The sequence below is a fragment of the Dermacentor silvarum genome, chromosome 6 (assembly GCF_013339745.2).
Source record: "Dermacentor silvarum isolate Dsil-2018 chromosome 6, BIME_Dsil_1.4, whole genome shotgun sequence".
NCBI classification, from domain to species: Eukaryota; Metazoa; Arthropoda; class Arachnida; order Ixodida; family Ixodidae; genus Dermacentor; species Dermacentor silvarum.
The window spans coordinates 87,259,932-87,280,691 of NC_051159.1; the positions used below are offsets into that span (position 1 = coordinate 87,259,932).

The window sequence follows — 20,760 nt, forward strand, 5'->3', positions numbered from 1 at the left end:
CGCAGCCCGGCATGCCCAATTGTAGTGCTTGCAGTTAAATTTCTGTAGCGGAATAACTGTTCAATGAAAAATTTCAATTTTTTTAGGAGATGGTGACTATTAGACGGCAATACATTTTGTATACCTCATACTTTTCGTTAAATTTTTTTTTTACTTGGTAGATACAAGCATGTCTTTACAAACTTTGTTATCTCACAATGTTGATTTTGGCAGTTTATATATTTTTTATTACCACACATCTCGTTATTAAAACTTTTGTGCGTGAAAAGAGCATTCATTCTGCTTTTTGTTTATGTATGACATAAAATATTCAGTGCAGTAGTTCCTTCAGAAAGAAAGATCTAGCTTAACCTACAAAAATCACCTATTTTCCCCATGGTAGGGAAAGAGTTAACATAGCTGCTGACCTTTGTGAAGAGCAAAGTAGCTGTCTTTTGTCCCAAACTAAGACACCTTGAGATGTTGGTAAATGGATGTGTAGACCACACCGAAATCCGTACTATGTAAATCAATCCTACATCCGGAGTGACTTAGGGATAGGATTATTGCAGCAGATGAGAACAGTCCTTATGATACGAGAGGTGCATTAGAAGTCGAGCACAGAAGCCTTTGCTTAGTTCTCACCTGTACTTGAAGGAGACAGCAGCATCGGCCGTCCATAGGGGTCTGTTGATGACGGCTGCGATGACGTCTGTGAGGGGTGATGCTGTATAGTCTGTGGTACATGCTGCATGCCGCTGGGACCACAATCCAGGTCCCCATATTCGTTTTTGACATAATGGCCATCACCACCACCAAATACATCTGCATGAGATTAAAGGATGTAAGAGACAAAACAGAGCATGGAAAAAGTGCACCATTCATCAGTTCTCTATGTCAGTTATCTCAGTAGCTGGAACACTGCAGAATTTAATCGGACATTGTAAACTGATATTAATGACACACAGAGATACTGCACCCAAGGCAAGTACTGACCCATCACAGCCATTTTCATGTCACTTTCAATATGTAACCTTGCTGTCAAATAGCCAGCCAAGTATGCTCCAAGCTATAGATGTACAAGGTCTTCCAAGGGATATACATTGCAAGGCAATAGCCACCATTCCACAAGGTCTGTCACGAGGTATATGCTGAACACTATGTGTAGTGTTGTGAACGGGTAGCGTTTAGGCCGGTGATCCTTCAGCCAAAGGGATGAGTACGTCCGGGAGTAAAAGCGATAGAGAGAAGGGTCTATTCTACATATTTACAGTGGCTCCAAATATGGAAGCCCACTCCATGGGAGAGCACTTTGAAAGTCTCATCTCACTACATGTCTGAGCACATATCAGAACACGTCAGGACACACTACTGCACGCAAGGTGTCTCCTTATAAAACATTGGTCTTCCCTAGTTGACCCGGCTAGGGAATCAGATGACCTTGATGCGACCAATCAGAGTGGTCGTATTGTTCACCGAACTCCGCCTCTAATGTTTCCCCTTCGAGGCAAGGACGAGGCAATCCGGAAACAGGGGGTTGACACTCCTTCCACGAAAGTCGGTGACTTAAGTTTCTTGCCCTCCACCGGTCATCTTGCCAGGGTCGGGAGAATGGCCTTCACACTAATCCCCGCTTCTAACGAAGGGTGGCGGTTGTGGTCGGTAGCTTCTAAGTGAGCTTCTTTGTCCGAACGTCACTGCCGCTGTCGGGCCGCGTCGCCAGGTAGGCTGCCACTGATGAAAGGGGTGGCATCGGGGGAAGCACCCAAAGAATGCGCACTGCCGAGTTGGGGCACTTGTTTGCCCGTCTCGTCGGTGTCTGGCACTGTCGCCGTCTGGGCGACGCTCATGAAAGGGCCTGCCTCGATGGGAAACAATCAAAGAATGCGCCCGGCCGATTGAGGACGCAACAGTAGAGAAAAGTGGTTGTAAACACTATGCTTATGGCCCCTACTGCATATGAGGCCTGCATAAAGTGCACACAGAACTTGGTTTTGTTGATTACTTCACACCAATCCATTGGTTTCAAATTGTACTATGGCAGAAGTTAACATTGTGAACAAAGAAACTCAAATAAGATTCTTAAAAAATTCTTTTTTTATATACTATGTGGTGACATGTACACCTGTACTGAAAACAATGATAACCCAGCATAATAATGATTGTATGGCGGCATAAATAATTTGAAAAGAAGTGCAGCTAAGCCATTCACATTAACCTTTCCACTATGAAGGCAATCGTCACATTTCACATGCCTTCAATATAATAATGTAAATAATAATACAAACATGCTCTTGTGATGTTCAAAGTGCCTTTAACACTCTGGTCTCCATTATTTAAGTAAGGCCTTCAAGCATAAAATGACTTTTTCACATAACTAAGTTCACTACATGAGCAATGCTGACACTCCTTCAGCCACAATGAGGTGATAACCTTTTGTAGCACGCAGGAAGGCTACAACACAGTGGGAAACCAGCAAAATTTGCACTTAAACAAAAGCACTTGTACATGCTACCATTTAACGATAGTTGCCACTGTCCCATTCCAATTGTTGATGCAGAAGGCACCAACATCTATTCGGCATCAACATCTATCTATTAACCCTTTAAGGAGAGCATATATACAAATATCCGAAACATATGTTTATTTGTTATCTAAATGTGCAAAACACATACAGAATAGGCATAGTCAACAAAGAAGAAAAAATTATTTAGCAGAATCTTTTTCTCCAATAGGGGGGAAACACCACGCAGAATACTGGAAGTGGGCTTCACCCCAAGCCATCTATGGCTTCGCTTGGAACTTGTAGACAGCTCTCATCACATGTGGACTATAGGTGCACATTTCATTTGCTTTACATCACATGTGGGACACCACTGAAGCCGGAGATCTTGCATTGGTCTATCTCCTCTGATCGTGCTTTCAAAAGAAAGCAAGTCACGTGCTATACTTCTTCCTCGTCCTGTGTTCCTAAACCAACAGATGACACTTGCTGCTCGTCATTCAGTGTTAGCCGTAGGCATTTAGCTAGAAACATTGTACTCAATACCAAAACTCGACAAGAAACAATCTGTCTCTCGTATGTGGCCTCTAGGCAACACTCATCAATAAAGGGTTACATTGTAATACCCATTGAAAAGAGCGCAAATGCTAAAACATGACTGACATCCTTTTCGAAAATTGGCACAGTGTGTCCAATAGTAGATAAGTTATGTGCACTGCCTAGTGACCGTGTGAGGAGACAGCAAGGTTAGTATTGAAACCTTACAGTGGAGTGTCATGTCTCGTTTTACGTGACTTTCTGTGCAGATTCAAAAGCTATAATTTCTCATTCAACTGACAATATTTTGTTTGATTCTATTAACCATAGCAGGATCTAGTCATTTCCTTCATAACTTCATAACATTTTTTCGAATTGTTAGTGGTCATTTTAAGGTGCACAAAACAGGGGACACAAGGTAAGGGATCAGTCAACAGCTATATGTCACCTTTACTAAGCCAATACCTCAATGTAGTATATATGCACCAAAAATGACTTGTAACAAATTTGCTTAGAACAGTGCTTTACAGGGCCGACTTGTGTTACACTCTCTATCAAAAATAACTCTTGTTTTGTGAATTTTTATTGCATAATGTTCTACTTTCATGGCGTTTAAGTACACCACAGTGCATAATTGCCGAAAGCTACTCTCAATCCAGTGACTAGGCGGCCGTCTTTGGCTTTGGCTGTGGCACGGTGGCAGTCGTGTTTATTCGCGCCAGCCGTAGCCAGCAGCGCGCACTTCGCAGGAGCCGCTTGGTTAAACACATGTGTATTTTGCGATGACAACAAACCAAGAAGACTGTGATGTGGACATTAGGAGCCGCGCGCAGTGGTCCGAAGGGGAAACCCACACACTCAGCTATGTGAATGAGTTTGCGCACAGCCGCTCTTCGTACTCCCTAGAAATCGCTTCTTGCGCTTCCAACTTGAGGTTCAGCTTCCTTTCGTCGTTGCGATGTCTGGCCCGCATACAAATCAGAGCAGCGATTACACGCAACTGCCGTTCTCGTGCTTCTTCAGCAGACATAGCGGTAGTTCTAGCCACCGTAGCGGTAGCGCGATTGTGTTACACTCTCTTAAATTCCATTTTGGCTGGTTGTGCTATTGTTACTGCACTCTACTGTTCTACGTGTATTATGACCAAGGCTCTTCAGAGCCAAGTGTTCATTCTGTTTAAAGCATTTGCGGACATGTCTAAATGCATCAATGAAATACAGTTCGTAATGCAGCAGTAATATCAACAAACACACTTTTTAAACTTCTTGATCAAGATTTCAGATTCACTACCCTGCATGTCACACACTAGGCTGTGCACACACATACACAAAATGTCATACCTGAATGCTGGAGAGTCAGCCCAGAGAGATCTGCAGATCGGGAACGAAAAGGGACTATTAGTGCAGGTTCAATTCAGATACGTACACTGCACACATGCTTTTGAAAACGTGACCTAAAAGATCACACACAGCTTAGCCGCTTCGCTGTACCACCAGAACACAAAATTTCCAGACAAATGTCACTACGCAACCTGAACCGGACGTCACACGCGACGCATATGTCACGGCAAAGGCGTGACTACCGCTACACGGCATGCCCCGCGCACTGAATAGCATGGCGGCTTACGCTTAGTTAAAAACCACACTTCTGTGTACATGCTGCACGCTGAAAAGAAAACAACCATACCGATGCCAGGAGATACGACCCTTTCGTAATGGTAGGGGTTGACGCAGACACTGTCACACTTCAGGTCGAATGCGTACTGACAGTACTTCACATGCTTCAGCTCGTTCTTGTGGAGGTCAGGCCACCTCCAGATGCGAGCATAAATAACGTGCGGAAAACCTTTTCTTCCTGCGACCTGCATGAGATATGTGACACAGCATTCCATGCTCTGCTTAGTGGTTCGCAGTTGGGATGGAGCACGCTGGATGTTGTGTAGTACTACATACCTGAAGCCTACCATCTAAAGTTCGCTGAATGGTCACACATTTGCTCGGATGGGCACCGTTTGTTGTGATAGCTGTGATGAGGCTGTCAAGTTCGTCTCTCTTCTCCTTAAGCTTCTTGACCAAGCTTTCGATGGCGCGTTTGGCAAAGCTTTCAGATTCACCACCCTGCCTGTGACACATTAGGCTGTGCACGATGCTCAGGCAGGCATCCGCGGACGTCGGTGCGGCCGTGGATATCGTTGCCATTGCTGCGAGACGCACAAGGTTTGCCCGTCAGAAGTCTTGGGAGGGCCTCTTGGCCCTGACTAATACACGAATAAAACACAAACACAACACATTGGGTCTACTAATGCCATTGATCAACAATAACGCCGCAGCGTTCACAGCTCCACTCAGCTTAGCGACACAACGACACTCTAGCGGCGAGATACTTCGAGATTCTGATGAGGATGGACGAGCGCATTTCTGTCGATCTGGGGGTGCAACGTACTTTTTCCTCGAAGTTAAAACCGAAAATTTACTTTGTGTTTGAATACGTACACAATTAGGTAGAAGTGAATAGCCCGCTGCCAGTTTAAATTGCGCTTTTTTTAGTAATTTATTAAAGGCAACTTGGTTACTTCTTTTTTTCTGTGTATGATGTAATTCTTTCATCCCACGGCGTGTAAATCGAGCAAGTCTGGCTACGCTGTTAGCTGCTTTGCCAGCTTCAGTTTTCCTTGGCATTTGCCTTGTGCATTTTAAGCATCGAATAATTTGTGGATACCGAGTCGAAGTCAGTTTAGTAAAAACGCTGTTTACTTAGTGTATTTTCTCTAAATGTCTACGGTAACGGCGAGCTCCAAAGAAGACGTAACAATGGTCCAGACTCCCCAGAAGACAAAAGATGGGCACGGTACGTCGACTATGCGCTGTTGTGTGGTTGTAGTTGTTTAGCACGATTTATCGTTTTAATATTGAACAGGGCAGTAATTAAAGCCGGGCATGCGAAATCAATCGGCAATTTGCCTTGAGTTTGTCTCTGGAGCGCAGCGTGGTTAATCCGTTACCGGCTTTAGGCCTAGCTACAACACTTGTGCGCTTGCGATCGTTTGCCCCCCCTATCATGAGCTGTAAACAAATCATTTCTTGCCGTACTGTTAAGCGGATACCTCATTTTGGGCTTGTGCGAGAATATTTATTTGTGAGGTAATACTGCTGATGATACTTTTTGTAGATCGTGCAATCCAGAGCGAGTTATCTGTGCGCAGTTACGAAGCGTGCTGCAGTCTGGGCTGCAATGTTGTGCGTAAAGTTGCATGTAACTGTACGCGCCGATCGCTTGCAGAATCGACGAGCCGAAGCTGGCTCAGACGACCTCTATCTCTTCCCCTGTGCGGAAATTAATTGTTGCATGCGCCTGAATTAACCGCTGGTACAGTTTTCATAACACTTTGCTTCCTATGAGATCGCACTCATCGCTTTTGATGGCTTCGCTGTTTTAACGGTTTCGTTTTATACCTGCGCGAGAAAGATGTCATGCTGCATTGTTTGGGTTATAGCTTGCATTGTATGTTTTTAAACCGAATTCAGAAAGCTGGAGAGAATGGTGTAGGACTTGAAGAAAGAAAGAAAAAGCGCTAGCATGCGACGTATATACTGATAGATGAACGGCGAAACTGCTTTGTGATTTTTCTGTGCTTCAGATATTGTGCTGTTATGTGATCTCAGTTCAGTAAAGTTGTAGGGAATAGCTGCATTCACAGTTATAGCGAGGGAACTAAACAAAAATTGCCAGGGGTTTTGTGGACATTCCATCGACGTCTCTTACAGAGCAGTTATCTTGAAATGTTGGTGTCTCTTGTTGCAGGGCAAGAGCCAAATGGCAAAGCAGAAGAGGGGGATGAAAGCGTCACACCAGGAACTAAACGCAAATCTGGGAGCTCGCAAGGCAGTGCCCGCAAGAAGCAGCGGAAGAACAGCATTTCGCCAAAAATGGTGCAGCCAAAAAATGCACTCATGCAGCTGAATGAGCTCAAACCGGGCCTGAAGTACTCTGTGGACTCTCAGGAAGGGCCAGCCCACCAGCCCAGCTTTGTTGTCTCTGTCGAGGTCGACGGCCAGCGTTTCACGGGCCGTGGCCAGTCCAAGCAGCTGGCGAAGCACGCAGCAGCACAGGCTGCTTTAAAGTCTTTCGTGCAGTTCCGTAATGTGCCCGAAGCTTACTGGGCCATGAGCCGCTCAATGGTCCAGTCTGGGGACTTCACCAGTGATGACGTAGAACAAGACGACAGCAGTGGCATCTTCAGTGGATTCACTGCGGAAAACCCCATTGAAGAATTCCACCGAGACCAGCTGAAGCGTTTCTCAGGTGGCAAGGACGGAGATGCAGAGAAAAAGGCTACGAAAGCTGCCGAAGAGGCAGACAAGAAAAACCCAGTGATGCTGCTCAATGAGCTGCAGCCGGGCCTGGAGTACACGCTTGTGTCAGAGAATGCGGCAGTGCCCACACAGCGCTTCACCATGGCAGTTACGACGACCAACGGCGACGTTTACGAAGGATGCGGCTCCAACAAGAGGCTGGCCAAGGCAGCGGCAGCACGCGCAGCACTGCTCAAGTTGTACAACATTATGGCCCATCCCTCAGGAGCGCTCAAGCGTGATGAAAAAGGTCCAATTGTAGACACCCTGCCCCAGGCTCTGGCTGATCGACTGGGCAACACGGTCAACGAGACGCTGCAGAAGGTGATGGCCGACCGGGCAGAGAGCGCCAAGTGGAAAGTGCTGGCAGGCATCATCATGACTGTGCCATCATCTGAGAAAGACAAGGAGGATGATGTAAAGGTCTTAACAGTGGCCACGGGCACAAAGTGCATCAATGGGGAGTACATCAGCATGAATGGGGCAGTGCTGCAGGACTGCCACGCGGAGGTTGTGTCCCGGCGTTGTTTCAAAGACTTCCTGTATGGGCAGCTCGAGCTCTGGAAGAACGGAAAAGAAGAAGAATCCATCCTTGAGCAGAGGCCGGACAAGCAGGGGTTCCGCGTCAAGCCAGACATCAAGTAAGGCAGACTTGTTTTTTTATTTGTCACAGAAAGCAATAGTGAGGTCTTGTTGCCCAAAGGGACCCTGAATCACTTTTTATCAAAGTTGATAAATACGTTTGAAGTTAAGATAGATTATTTCAGAAATACTTTGCAGCAAGAAGTACTTCAATGCGTTCAGCAGCAGGGAGTTATTGGCAATCGAAGGTTGTGTAGGATCCCCTTCACAGTACTCCCGTTCCTTCTTCACTGCCTTGCACTGCGAAGGCTGCGGCAGAGCGGGGTGTGCCCACTACGCTACTAATGCCAACTGATCATCACCGTAGCGCGCACTTCAAATTTGATTTTAGGTGTTCACATAGGGCCCACTACTTCCGATTTTGGTGCCTACGACATGTCAAACGCGGTTGTCTTCAGAAAGCCGCAGTGCGCTCAGCCAGCAGCCTCGTCGCGGCATCCCACAGTGGCTGCGGTATCTACACTACGTACCAGACCACAGCTACATGCAACTGTAGTGTGTATGCTCAACGTTTGCTTTGTGCACGACAGGGCTTGAGTGTGTGCTCCTGCTCATAGGCTCCAGTCTGGCTGTGCTACGTAGTGCAGACTGGCTTTGTCCTGCACATGCTTGACTGACGGATAGTAGCCACATCCAACTTGCTCATTTTGAAGCACTATCATTAGCTCAGTATAAAGCGAAATCTGCCAAACCGTCTAACCAGAGTGAGGAGGTGCTGGCAAGCGTGCACGTGGTTTGACCTTAAGTTTCGCGTCGTTTGATGCTAGTTCAGTGTTTGAAACTAGTTGAAAGTTGCGGGACTCAACGGTTACGACACCAGTAAGGAGGGTTGCCAAAGTTTAATGCCTTCGCGAGCAGCTACGGCCAAGTGTGAGCAGACAGTAGTCGGTTTCTTCCAGAAGTACGTAATTTTTATAGAAATTTGAAAGCAGATTTTGGTTTGCTTAACCTGTTTATTAAACTGCATCAGTAAATATACACAGGAACAGTAAGAAGAAGCGCACTGATCCAAACACCCTTCTTGGTTGATGTGGGCTATTGGCCAATAGCAGCTGCGTATGGGAGTCTGCTGTACTACGAAATAAAGCAGCCCGAAAAGTGTGAGGAGCAGGCTTCTGTTGGAAAGAGAGCATTTGAGAAAAGGGGGGGGGGGGGGGACCACGCTTCGCTTGCGAGCTCCATGTGCCGCGCACAACTGCGAAACTTGGCTGCGTTGTTCACCGCAGCGTATGCTATTCATGGACTGTGTTTTTTCACCAAGCTCGAGGGGTGATTCACATCACCTTCAAAACAGGGTGACAACTGAAAAATTCAATACGAGTACCACCTGCCTGCTATCAGCTGTGCCTTTGGGCTTCAGAACATAGTTCTTGGAAGGTGTCAATATTGAGAGGAGTCTGCCTCTGCTGTAATGTCATGGAAATAAGTGTTAATAAAGAAACCTTCAATCGTATTCATGAATTACATCCTGTTATAGCTACTGTTTGAGGAAAATAGTTATGCATAGTTAGACATATGGCTATACACATTTGTTTAGCATTGAACAAATGCGTCAACTTGACACTACTGTGCATAATTTTCTTAAATGTCGTTTTTTCAATTGCATTGCAGTAGTTATATTGTTAAAAATTACACTACTCAACATTTTCAGTACTTTCTTGATGCACTAAGATTATACTAACCTAAGTGTTCTTTGCTTCCTGCCTGCAGGTTTCACTTGTACATAAGTACGTCACCCTGTGGAGATGGTCGCATTTTCTCCCCTCATGAGTTGATGGCCGACTCTGCATCCCTGAATGCTGACAAACACCCAAACCGTCGAGTGCGAGGGCTGCTAAGAACAAAGATTGAAGCTGGTGAAGGGACCATTCCACTGAGGTTTGTCACAATTTTGTTAGCTATTGAAAACTTTCACATATGGGACCTTGGTTGCTATAGTAGTACTAGATACCAGCAGTTCTTTCTTTATCGCATTTTTTGTCAACAGGCAAAAGTCACTGGGGCAGTCACTTTGCTTATAGCTTAGCACATTTATCGCACAGTATGTTAAAATTATGAGAGCACTATTTTCGACGGCACAATTGTCAGCAGGGCTTCAGTTGCTCAACCTTTCAGATCTTCAAATTTTTTCTTGCATGTGACTGACACTGTACGCTTGCTTGTGCAGACTTCGTCGAGAATGAGAGCATTTCGTGCCATGCCATCACAACAGTGTTGTTGCTGTTGACGACAGTTCACTGTAGCATAGGCCACTGCATGCTGGCGCCTCAACGAAAGCTCGTCCCGCCGGTGCCGAGAGCATAGGCAAAATCAAACATTTGCTGTTGTCACATGCTTTCGCTTCTTCCATTTCGTTCTCCGAGAGCGAGTCACATGTTTAGCTTGCGTGCTTGTCCTCTGCCTCCGAGTTCAAGGAATGCTAGATCCGCATGACTTCCTGTCGGAGGATGGAGACGACTATCAGACAGGAGTGTCTGAATATATATGATGCTGGTTAGTTTCCGTCCAGCATCGGAGACACCAAGATTCTTTTTTCTTCTTTTTTGTCATTTAAGAGCCGCACATACCCAGTGACCCAAGTTAGCCTGAAAGGTTACATACAGACATACATACCACAAACTGGGTGAAGTTAAATAGCATTAAAACATTGCTGGCGATTGGTTTCAAACTCGGTTCCTCACCACAGCAGCCCAATACTCCGTCTATTAGGCCAGTGGTCCTCGGCCATGAATGTGTCGGGGACCCCGTGGTCCGGTGGAAGTGATGGGGGACCCCTTGCAGTGACAGGGTTGGTGGGTGGGAGGTTGATCAAAGGTTTATTTTTTTTTTTTGGTGAAAAGAAATTGGCAACGAATATGGGCAGCTTTTATTTTTTTATTATCTTGTGCGGATTGCTGCGGTAGTTCTGGGAGCAGGTCCCGGAAATGAGAATGAGTCAAGGGTAAGAAAAAGAAAAGAAAAAAAAGCTTGATGCATTTTTATGCATTTATTTTATGCATCTATTAGCACGCTTGGTTAATTTGATATGTTGGCTTGCGTTGTAGTGCACGTTAAAGAATCTCAGGTGGTCAAAATTAATCCGGAGCCCTCCACTATGGCGTGCCTCATAATCAGAACTGGTTTTGGCACCTAAAACCCCAGAAAGAAGAAGATATGTTGGAACATTGCAATTACATTGGCAATGTTACATAACTAGACTAGTAAGTCATTATACTCAAACATTGTGTATTTGGCTCATGTTGACTTGGATAATTTAGCAATTCCCACTAGCTGTTCTTGCCAGCCTGTGCCTTATTATACCACATCAGATGCCCGTAATATCGGAGGCATTTGACCCTGTGCCAGTCCTGTCAAGCAAAAAATGTCACAGTTTCGCCAGGCCGAAGCAATGAATGCGATAGCAACACAGCAATGTCATACGAAGTAAGGTGAGCGGCTTTGGTAGCAATATGAATTGTAGTAAACATGAGCTGATTAAGTAAGCAGGTGTGCTGCGGCGTAAGTAGACCGACATGAAGAGAGACTCGATGACCACGAGAAGGCGCGTGTGAAAGGGTGGTGTTGATGAGAAGCGCTTCCCGTGGGCAGCGCGTGCGAAGGGGGACACACCTGTAGCGCTGCACTGCCGATCCGGGCAGGATTGCATGTGTAGCGTGCGTTGGAAAATGTCGCCCGACTATTACTAACTGAATGAACAAGCGTGGTGTGAGCGCGCACAAACAAACACGAATAGATCACACTGAATGACTGCAGACAACGACTGTCAAAACGCTGGCAGCAAGCATACGCCGCAGTGGGCGAAGGTACGTGCGGTCTATCGCTTCAACGGAAACTGAGCGGCGAATGCACGGCACATAAAGGTCAGAGCCGTGTGGAGATAAGAGACGGTGCGGACGAGCGACGAGCGCGGTTGTTGGCAGAGTAGAAGTGCGCCCCCCCCCCCCCCCCCCGCTCCCTCCGGCGCTGGCTTCCTGCTTCCTTGCTTGCGCGTGGGAGATGAGTGCGTTCGCTCTCCGTGATAGCGCGCGTCCCCGCACGCTTCCGCTCGGGCATACGGCGCGCGGCGAAGATTTTATCTATAGGGAACCTCACGGCGACGACGGCGACAACGACGGCGAAGCCGACGGAAGAAATCCGGTTGAAGTGTCCATATAATTGCTATCGCAATAAAAGAATTGAGGGCGGCACTGCAAGAAAACAAAAGAAATGTGCACCTTCGCCGCCCGCACGCCCTTGCCACTTGCTACTGAGAGGCTGGCTTTCCTGCGAAGTTTAGACGTGTAGTGGCTAAGTGCGCTTTACAAGCGAAATTTTGCCAGCAGCACTAAATTATCACAAGATTCGGCACAATATTCTTGGATTAGTTAGAAACAAATGCTAAGAACCTTGTTTGCTCCCGCACAGCCAGCAATATGTATTATTCGATTTGAATTGACTATTCGTATCGAATCAAATATTTTGCGGGCGTGGGGTTTCGCGGACCCCCAAAATTGGCTTTGCGGACCCTCATTTGAGAACCACTGCATTCGACCATGGACTACCGAGTGACCCAAGTTGGCATGAAAGAGGTCAGATACAGACAGGCATACCTCAAACTGGGTGAATATCTCAAAGAATGCTTATCACATTAGCCCTTTCGTGCCATGGTGTTATCTAAAATTTTCACCAAAAATGGCCAAATGTTTTTATTCCAGAATCTTTTTATGAAGAACACTGCAGGCAGCGTTGTAGGTGATTATTTTTTTTTAATCTCAAAATTTGGAAAACTGAAGCTTAACAGTGCTGTACCACATACCGTGTGATAGGTATTTCAAGTGAACATGAAACTCGGTATTCACCGGCAGGGTACACTTTCAAATACTCCAGTGGGTTATCTGTGTCCTCCACGTCAAACGTCTTACCTAAAGACTGCAACAACGGTAGGTGAGGTGGGTATGCAGGGGGCTCTGTTTGCATCAAGTTCGCACCACTGTCCTGTGATGTCAATGGCACCAGAAGCAGCACACTCGGAAGAGAGCTAAGTGCATCGAGAAACTCAATGTTTTCTTCACTCAAAGAGCAGTACACTTCATCTTAAGAATCACTTGATTAACCGCTGGAGTGAGCTTATCTTCTTCACGGAGAAGCCAACGAAGCTTGAGCTGCCAGCGGCGCCATTTTTAAGAATCCAGCTCTGAACTTGTTTTACTTCCTCCGCAAGAATAAACTCGCCCCTACTTGCGCTGCCCCATGGATTGTGTGCTGCCATCTATGTGAAGCATGCCGAAGCACTAAGACGTAACCAGCTCATTCATGGCATTCATTACATTCAGTACCATTGATGAGTCTATGCTCGTCATCGGCCATTTTTACCAGATAAACATGAACAAATTCATCTCGTCCAAGGCATGAAAGGTTAAGTTAAATGAGAGAGAGCAACACTAGGTAGTGCCATGTGCAAGGCTCTGTTCCCTTCTAGGCTCTGTTCCCAATAACAGTGGAGGAAAGAATTGGGAAAGGTGGGGAGGGTGTAAAATGAAACACCTGCCATATTTTCTAGTGTACAAGTCAAAAATTTTTTTTCCCAGAAAAAATTTTTACTTATGCATTTTATACAATGGTAGAACTTATATGTGCGTAAAGCAATGCGTGCTAGTGCTACCAATGTGTGTCATTTTTTTTCTTTTTAGTACGAGGAAACTGCACATTCTGACAAAAAAAAAATCGAATCTTGCGTTAACTCTTTCCGTACCGCGCCCATTGTGCACCATTAGCCCTTCGATGGTTTGGAACGCCGCTTTCGAGACCTTCCGCACCGCTCATGGACACACTGCGCCGTCGGACGTGAAAGAGGAGACAGTATATTTTTGTTTTCTAAGCAGTTCAACTTTTTCCCTCGAGGGGGTGATATTTAAACGCGCTCCGGAGTTTCGCGATCGCCAAAGCAGAATGCAAAAATGCGCTTCGAATACGCTTCGGGAGATAGCAGCTAGTCAGAGGATGCCGAAGACGACGCAAACCAGCCCGGAACATCGGCGTCCGCAGCCTGGCACGCCCAACTGTAGTGCTTGCCGTAAAATTTTTGTAGCGGAATACCTGTTCAATGAAAATTTTTATTTTATCGGAGGTAGTGCGTAATAGACTGCAATACATTTTGTATATCTCGTAATTTTTGTAACATTTTTTCTTAGTAGATACAAGCGTGTCTTTACAAACTTTGTTCAATTTATCGCACAGTCTTGATTTTAACAATTTAAAACTTTTTTTTTATGACATACATCTTGTTAATAAAACTATTATGCGTGAAAAGTGTATTCATTTTGCTTTCTGTTTATCTATTGCATTAAATATTGAGGGCAGTAGTTTCTTCAGAAAAAGACATCTGCCGTAACATACGAAAAACACCTATTTTCCCCATGGTAGAAAAAGAGTTACAGGGACACTTAAGCAAAGCAATAAATCAACTTAGACTGATAAAGTATTCTTTGAAAACTCTGCTGTTGTTAATTAATAGGTGAGCTATTAGAAGAGAAAACGAAGCTCAAAGTGAATTTTTTTGAATTTCATGCAGAAAGCCCAACGTCAGCAATTCGGTGTGACGTTTCGACTGCCTAAGTAATTTTTCGTATTCGGGCCACATTGGCTCAATAAAAGTTTGCGAAATTTGCCATATTCAATCTTGGGCTTATTTAGAACACAATGTAATCAATATTTACCACTAAAGAATTAACGGAGACCTAGGAGACGCTGTCAAAATCCATGACGTCATGGTGAGCTGGTGCGGGAACTTCAAGGTAGTGTCGCCACTCGCCTCTGTGCTTTTTCGTTTCTTTCTGGCTTACCAAGCGCCTTCTTGGGGTAAGAGTGGTGATTTGAGTATTGGGGAAGGGTAATCTACTGATATAAGAAGAAATCAGTTTTCCCTGTAGTGTCTCTTTAACAGTGGTCCTAAGGCTCGCCATGTAGGTAGTGCAGCGGCAGCAGTGAAGGCCGCCAGCATGACCTCCACAGGGTTCATACACCGCCTTGAAAGCCCTTGAATTTGGGAAAAGATTCAAGGGGATTTAAGTCTCCTTGAAAATAAATTTGCTTCTACAATTCCTTTAAAACTGGGTTCGGGGGCAATTTTTGAACATTCAATGTAACAGACTCTGCATAGGGGCTATGCCACAAATGTGTACAAATAAGGTTTGTTTCCCCTTCCTTGAATTTTGCGCTTGGGCATCCTTGAAATCTTTGAATTGTCCTTGAGTTTTGAGTTGAATGCTCTGTACGAACCTTGCCTCCGTGATATAGGTGCATCTGGGATTGGGGGTCATGCTATAGTTTGCCAACTTAGTTTAGTTTTTCTTTAAAGAACTGTCACTGTAAATAACTAAAGATGCCGCAATTTACATTGTGGTGCCCAAGATATACCCATTACAAAAAGCACTACTTGGTTACTATGAGCATTCCCGTATACAAGTCAACGCAACTGTTGAAGAGCGCCCACCTGTGGATTTTGCAGCTATGGCTACAGTACAGCGAGAGAACAGTGAACTCCAGGACTTACGACTGCAGGATAATTCCCTTCAACTTCAAGATGTGCAATTTTCAGGCTGTGATATTCCCTTGGTTTGCGACGTATCTGCAGGTTGTCCTCGCCCCTACGTTCCGCCACAGTTTCGCCGCACCGTCTTCGATGCCATGCATTCCTTGTCACGCCCTGGTATTCAAGCGACTCAACACCTCTTCACTACACGATACCTGTGGCCAGGCATGACTATCGAAGACTGACGCTGGACACGGGCTTGTCGCCTATGTTAGCAAACGAAAGTTCACTGGGTACCTTCCGGCCTCCTGACGCACATTTCAGCCATGTGAACATCGACCTGGTCGGTCCTTTGCTGCCATGCAAAGAGACATCTTAACATGAATCGACCGGTTCACGCGATGGCCTGAAGCATTGCCACTCAGCGATATCACCGCAGAGACAGCCGCCCGAGGTCTTATCACTGTATGGATTATGCGCTACGGAGTTCCCACAACCATTACAACAGGTCGAGGTCGTCAATTGACTCCGCGCTGTTCCGTACGATGTCCCGCCTGCTTGGTGTCAGCTACATCAAGACGACCGCCTACCACCCCATGTCCAACGGCATGGTAGAGCACCTTTACTGCCAGATAAAGGTCTCACTCCTAGCATCATGGACACTGGTACCATGGATGGAGCGTCTATCACTCGTGCTCCTCGCCATGCGCAGTGTGATACAGACTGGCGCCTCCTGCTCCTCAGCAGAACTCGTGGTCGGGACTACATTGAGGCTACCTGGGCAATTTTTCGACCCGTCCTCGGTACCAACGCTTGACGTCGGTGATTATGCCAGACGCCTCAAAGCTGCCATGGGAGACGTTTCTCTTATTCACTGCTGACATTATTCATGACAAACCTTCGTGAGTCGTGCGGCACGACACAGTGCAACCACCACTACAGCCACCTTAGAATGGACCATTCAAGGTCATCACGCGCTGCCCCAAGTACTTTGTCCTGCTGATGAATGGACGCGAAGACAGCATTTAGATTAACCGCATCAAGCCTGCCTTCCTCAACGTCATACCCGCCGACGACAAGCCACTTCTGAAGACGAAGTGCGTTCACTTTGCTGACGCAAAAGCTACACTCTTTACTAAATAACGAAGTGGCGCCTAAGCACACAGAGCCACGCACCGCGCACTCGAGCCAGAGCTCGAATGAGGAACGAGCGGGCCAGCCGCATTTGACCGACGACCACACGTCTTCCCACAGCATCAATTGCCTGTGCAAGAAGTCGCAGTGCTCCTGGCTTCCGGTCACCATTTCACTTTTTTGTATGCATGTACTCAGGCTGGTTCAGGCGTGTTGTGATCACATTGTAGATAACCAGCGCACAGAAACACAGACCAAGAAAAGAGAACGACACTTCGCTGTTGCCACCGTTAGCATGTTCGTCTCGAGCGTGCCACACCACAGAGGCAATTCATTGAAGTGCCTACAACGCCGTGTAAACGTTAGTCAGAGGCCGACTGAGGTTACCCAGTGATGATGCTGCCAGCCAAAGTGGCTGAAAGTATTGACAGTGCGTCCTTTGATGGCTTCAAGTGAAGTGCAGTAAATATTGGTTGACTGCACCTGAGAGGAAGTGTTGGTTGAAGAGTGTGTTCTGCTAAAATTTACAGCTCACAAAAAGTTTGTTTACAAGAATCTAGTGCCCTGAAATGGTGTAAGTTTGGCATTTCACAGTGAGTGTAGTACAGGCGTGCATCGTTTCATTAAGCAGACCAAGTTAAAATAGGCCCGCCGTATATACCATTGCGAACTATAAATGAAATTTTTCTTTGAAACTCAGCAAATGGGCGGGCTTATGCAAATGTGCGAGTTATAATCCAGAAACTACGGTAATTTCTCTGCAGATATTTGGCCCTGTTGGAAGATCTTTGTCTCAGTGGGCGACATGTTCACTGCAAGACATTTCTCAAGATCAATAACTGCCGCTTCAGGGGCATTTCAAAGTAAGCCTTTATTATGAAAAGGTGCTCAGTATGTGCAGAAAAAGAACTGACAGCTCTAGAAATGCACTGCGTTATTACAATGTGTCACTGTCAACACAATGTCACATTGTTCACACCAGTAGTGGCTATTACAATATAATACCCCAGTAGATTATCATGGCCCCACTGGGGCAGTCGCTGCATCTAGTAAACCAAGGGCCATGTTCAAGGTTGCCCCATTTTGAGAATATCACTTATAACGTGAATTCATTGGACAAGCCTGCGGGCAGACTGTAAGCTCCTGATCTCAAGATGGCCAAGGTGTCACGCTAAACGGTGCATCATGGGGAAGTATACCAAAGTTATTGATACCGATAGAGGCTATGACTTCACGACATTAGTAGTTCATGGCACAAGGGCAAATTACCGACATGCTGGTATGTTTTAGTATTGGTACAGGGACGAAATTAATTCTGCAAAATCTTGCGAGCTGGAGAAAGATTCATAAAAGGAAAAATATTTCATCAATTGCAAGGCTTTCTTTCTAAGGAAGCTGTACGAATTTGCTATGCAGCTTCAAGCTACAGTGTGTTGGATGCCAGCTGCCCCTTTGGCAAACCCTTCTTCACCTTGCTGGTTTCTGCAGAACTGAGTTCATCAGTTTGCTCCATGATGTGTACCCAGCTGTTTACCCACTGTGCAGGCTGGGCCCTGTGCTGCAGACGTGGGATGGAGTGCTGCATGGGCAGCAGCGGCTGCTGACCATGTCGTGCTCCGACAAGCTGGCCCGCTGGAACGTGCTGGGCCTGCAGGGTTCGCTCCTCTCGCTCTTCATTGAACCCGTCTACCTGGAGAGTGTGGTGCTGGGCTCCCTGTACCACCCGTGGCACATGCAGCGTGCCATGTGGGGCCGCCTAGAGGGCACCCTACACTTGGATGCCGAGAGCCCCTTTCAACTGCACCGGCCTAGGCTTGGCGCCATCTCCAGTCCTGAGTCCCGGCAGGTACGTGCAGGTTTCACAGTGAATACCTGTTGAGGACTCATTACAGGGCTTTTGGCTTCTCCATCTTTGTGCGCACAGAGCCAACCTCACTGCCTTTGTTAATACAATTGCCAACAGATTTTTCGGACAGGCACAGGGCCGCAAAAATGTCAGAATAATCTGGCAGTCTGAAAAAACTAAGTTTGATGCTAAAATCAATGTTTATATATATATATATATACACACACACATACATACACGATGCTTCATTGCAATACAGTAAACTTCTGTTAGTTCAACTCAGGTTAATTCCTTTTTTCGATTAATTCAATTCCAATCGAAGGTACTGGCCAGCACCCATGCATCTCTACGGGCCCAAACTTTTGTTGTTTCTATCCCTTGCTGGATAACTTGAATTTGGCCAGTCAGCATGCATGCGCCTGACCCCTGTGGTGGCCCCAATAATGACCCCTTTAGTGGTAGTGTCTGTCTTGGCAGAGGTTAGGCGACAGTGAATGGGTTGAACACATCTTATCACTCGTCGAAAACTCCTATTTTCGGCCAGTCGTAGGAAGATTTTCAAGCAATAACCATCGCTCACAATGTCCTATTACTGTATATACCCAGTTCTAATATCGAATTCCAATGGCTGATTTGGACCACTTCCGGAGCAATATTTTCTGCTCTTTTTGGAGCAAGACTGTTCGAGTGGGAACGCTCACAGATTGAGAGCACTCGCAGAGGTGAGATCACTCCACAGAGCAAGCAACACTGCTCTGCCAAAATCAGCGGAGTTGACCGGAACTCTTGGCTGAAGTATTTCCTGTTTCTTTCCAGCATGCCTCTAGGCGTCTGTTTACGCTAATATCGACGAAGCAATGGGCGCAGCTATATCGCGCCATGCGCTTTTGCTCGCACTGCTTGAGAACGACAGCTCTCAGTGTGAAAGTTCAAGTTCGAAAAGTGTAAGAATGAATCTTATCGCACCGCTGAAGCCACCACTTCGAAATCATGTTTAGCCTTCCTGCCAAGAGACGAAAGGTAGTCAGCTACATTGAGGACATCATTCGCTGCTACTCACTGAGCATCATCTGCATGCGATTTGTAGAGATGTGGTGGTTTGAGGAGAGCAGACTGTAAGTACTAGCATAGAGCAAAAGAGGCTTTAATGTCCAACCGAAACGAAGCGGCAGAGTCCGCATCGCCATAGTCATCAGTGAAAATCGTACGCGAATGACAATAACGCCTGAACACTTCGTGACTATTTGTGCCTTTAAAACCTTGCGTTTACCGCCGCGCATAGCACCGCGCCGGCTGTGTGCCTTCATAACTGCGTTGTCGCCATCCATGATCGTATTGATAGCAACCGCGGTTTCGTCTGCAGTTGCTTCAAACGGTAGTTTCATTTTGACTTAGTGTGTGCGTCACCGTCCATGATCGTGTCGATGGCGGCCGTGGTTTCGTCCGTAGTGGTTGCTGAAAACAGTAGTTACGTTTTAATAAGGCTCTCGAGGATGAAGAGCACCGGTATCATCATGATTGGTGGCGACCAGCCCACTGGTGAAAAAATAATTTGGATGTGCATATGGTAGTGAAAAGCGTCTCAGACGAAGATGCACGCCGTGGCGGCACTGTGAAGGAAGCCACGAGGCCTTCGCCGCTGCGAGCACTTATCAGCCAGGAGATGACGAGAATTGCAGCTGCCGCAATGCTTTTGTGCAAAATAGAAACAGGATTGGTCATTCACTCGGTAAATTAAGGTGTGTTGTGACGTAGCAAGCATTTGCTTAATGTTCTCTTGATACCCTCGGTAATTTACCATTTGGTTAATTCAGACATTTTTTTCGAACCCGTGAAATCTGAATAAACGAGGTTTTGCTGCAGAACCTCGTTCATACATTTTGGAAAATAGACTCGAGAAAAAACGCACTAGCTGGGAAATCGTACAGTTCATCACTAAAAAGTTCGGTAGAGTCAACTGTAGTTGTTACATTTGACTCTGATGCACGCTGAGCTGATAGGGCCCAAGTGGTCCAAGACGTGTGTTGTTGTTTGTTTTTGCTGCTTCGGCACGCTTACATTCGTGCTCCTGGAATTTGGTCTTTGTCGGCACCTTCTTCGGGTGGGGCTTCTTGGCAGGAAGTTTAAATGCGCCCACTCAGCAAGAATCGTTGCAGCACGAGACGACGCAAGCAGACGCTTCTGCCTAAGCAACCCAACACTCGCTTTGTTGTTTCCTGTTGCATAGTGCTTTAAGACGGTGACGGGAAACCGAAAT

General features: G+C 46.2%; 2 protein-coding genes across 6 annotated transcripts in view; one reads left to right on the plus strand and one right to left on the minus strand.

Annotated features, from left to right (window-relative positions):
* LOC119455703 (mothers against decapentaplegic homolog 4-like) overlaps nucleotides 1-5,394 on the minus strand; it is a 50,085-nt gene extending 44,691 nt beyond the window's left edge. For 2 of the 4 annotated variants that reach the window (XM_049668964.1, XM_037717128.2), the window contains exons 1-4: nucleotides 4,972-5,393; nucleotides 4,706-4,880; nucleotides 4,360-4,389; nucleotides 625-804 (exon numbers count right to left, since the gene is read on the minus strand). In XM_049668964.1, coding sequence (XP_049524921.1) covers nucleotides 625-804; nucleotides 4,360-4,389; nucleotides 4,706-4,880; nucleotides 4,972-5,217 — 631 coding nt within the window. In that variant the 5' untranslated portion in view covers nucleotides 5,218-5,393. Of the gene's footprint in view, nucleotides 1-624; nucleotides 805-4,359; nucleotides 4,390-4,705; nucleotides 4,881-4,971 lie in introns of all 4 variants that reach the window. The other 2 variants (XM_049668963.1, XM_037717129.2) reach the window with 2 other exon arrangements.
* Nucleotides 5,395-5,637: 243 nt separating this feature from the next.
* LOC119455702 (double-stranded RNA-specific editase 1) overlaps nucleotides 5,638-20,760 on the plus strand; it is a 38,311-nt gene continuing 23,188 nt past the window's right edge. The window contains exons 1-4 of one of the 2 annotated variants that reach the window (XM_037717126.2): nucleotides 5,638-5,866; nucleotides 6,821-8,012; nucleotides 9,724-9,891; nucleotides 18,203-18,503. In XM_037717126.2, coding sequence (XP_037573054.1) covers nucleotides 5,791-5,866; nucleotides 6,821-8,012; nucleotides 9,724-9,891; nucleotides 18,203-18,503 — 1,737 coding nt within the window. In that variant the 5' untranslated portion in view covers nucleotides 5,638-5,790. The remainder of the gene's footprint in view (nucleotides 5,867-6,820; nucleotides 8,013-9,723; nucleotides 9,892-18,202; nucleotides 18,504-20,760) is intronic. The other variant, XM_037717127.2, reaches the window with a different exon arrangement.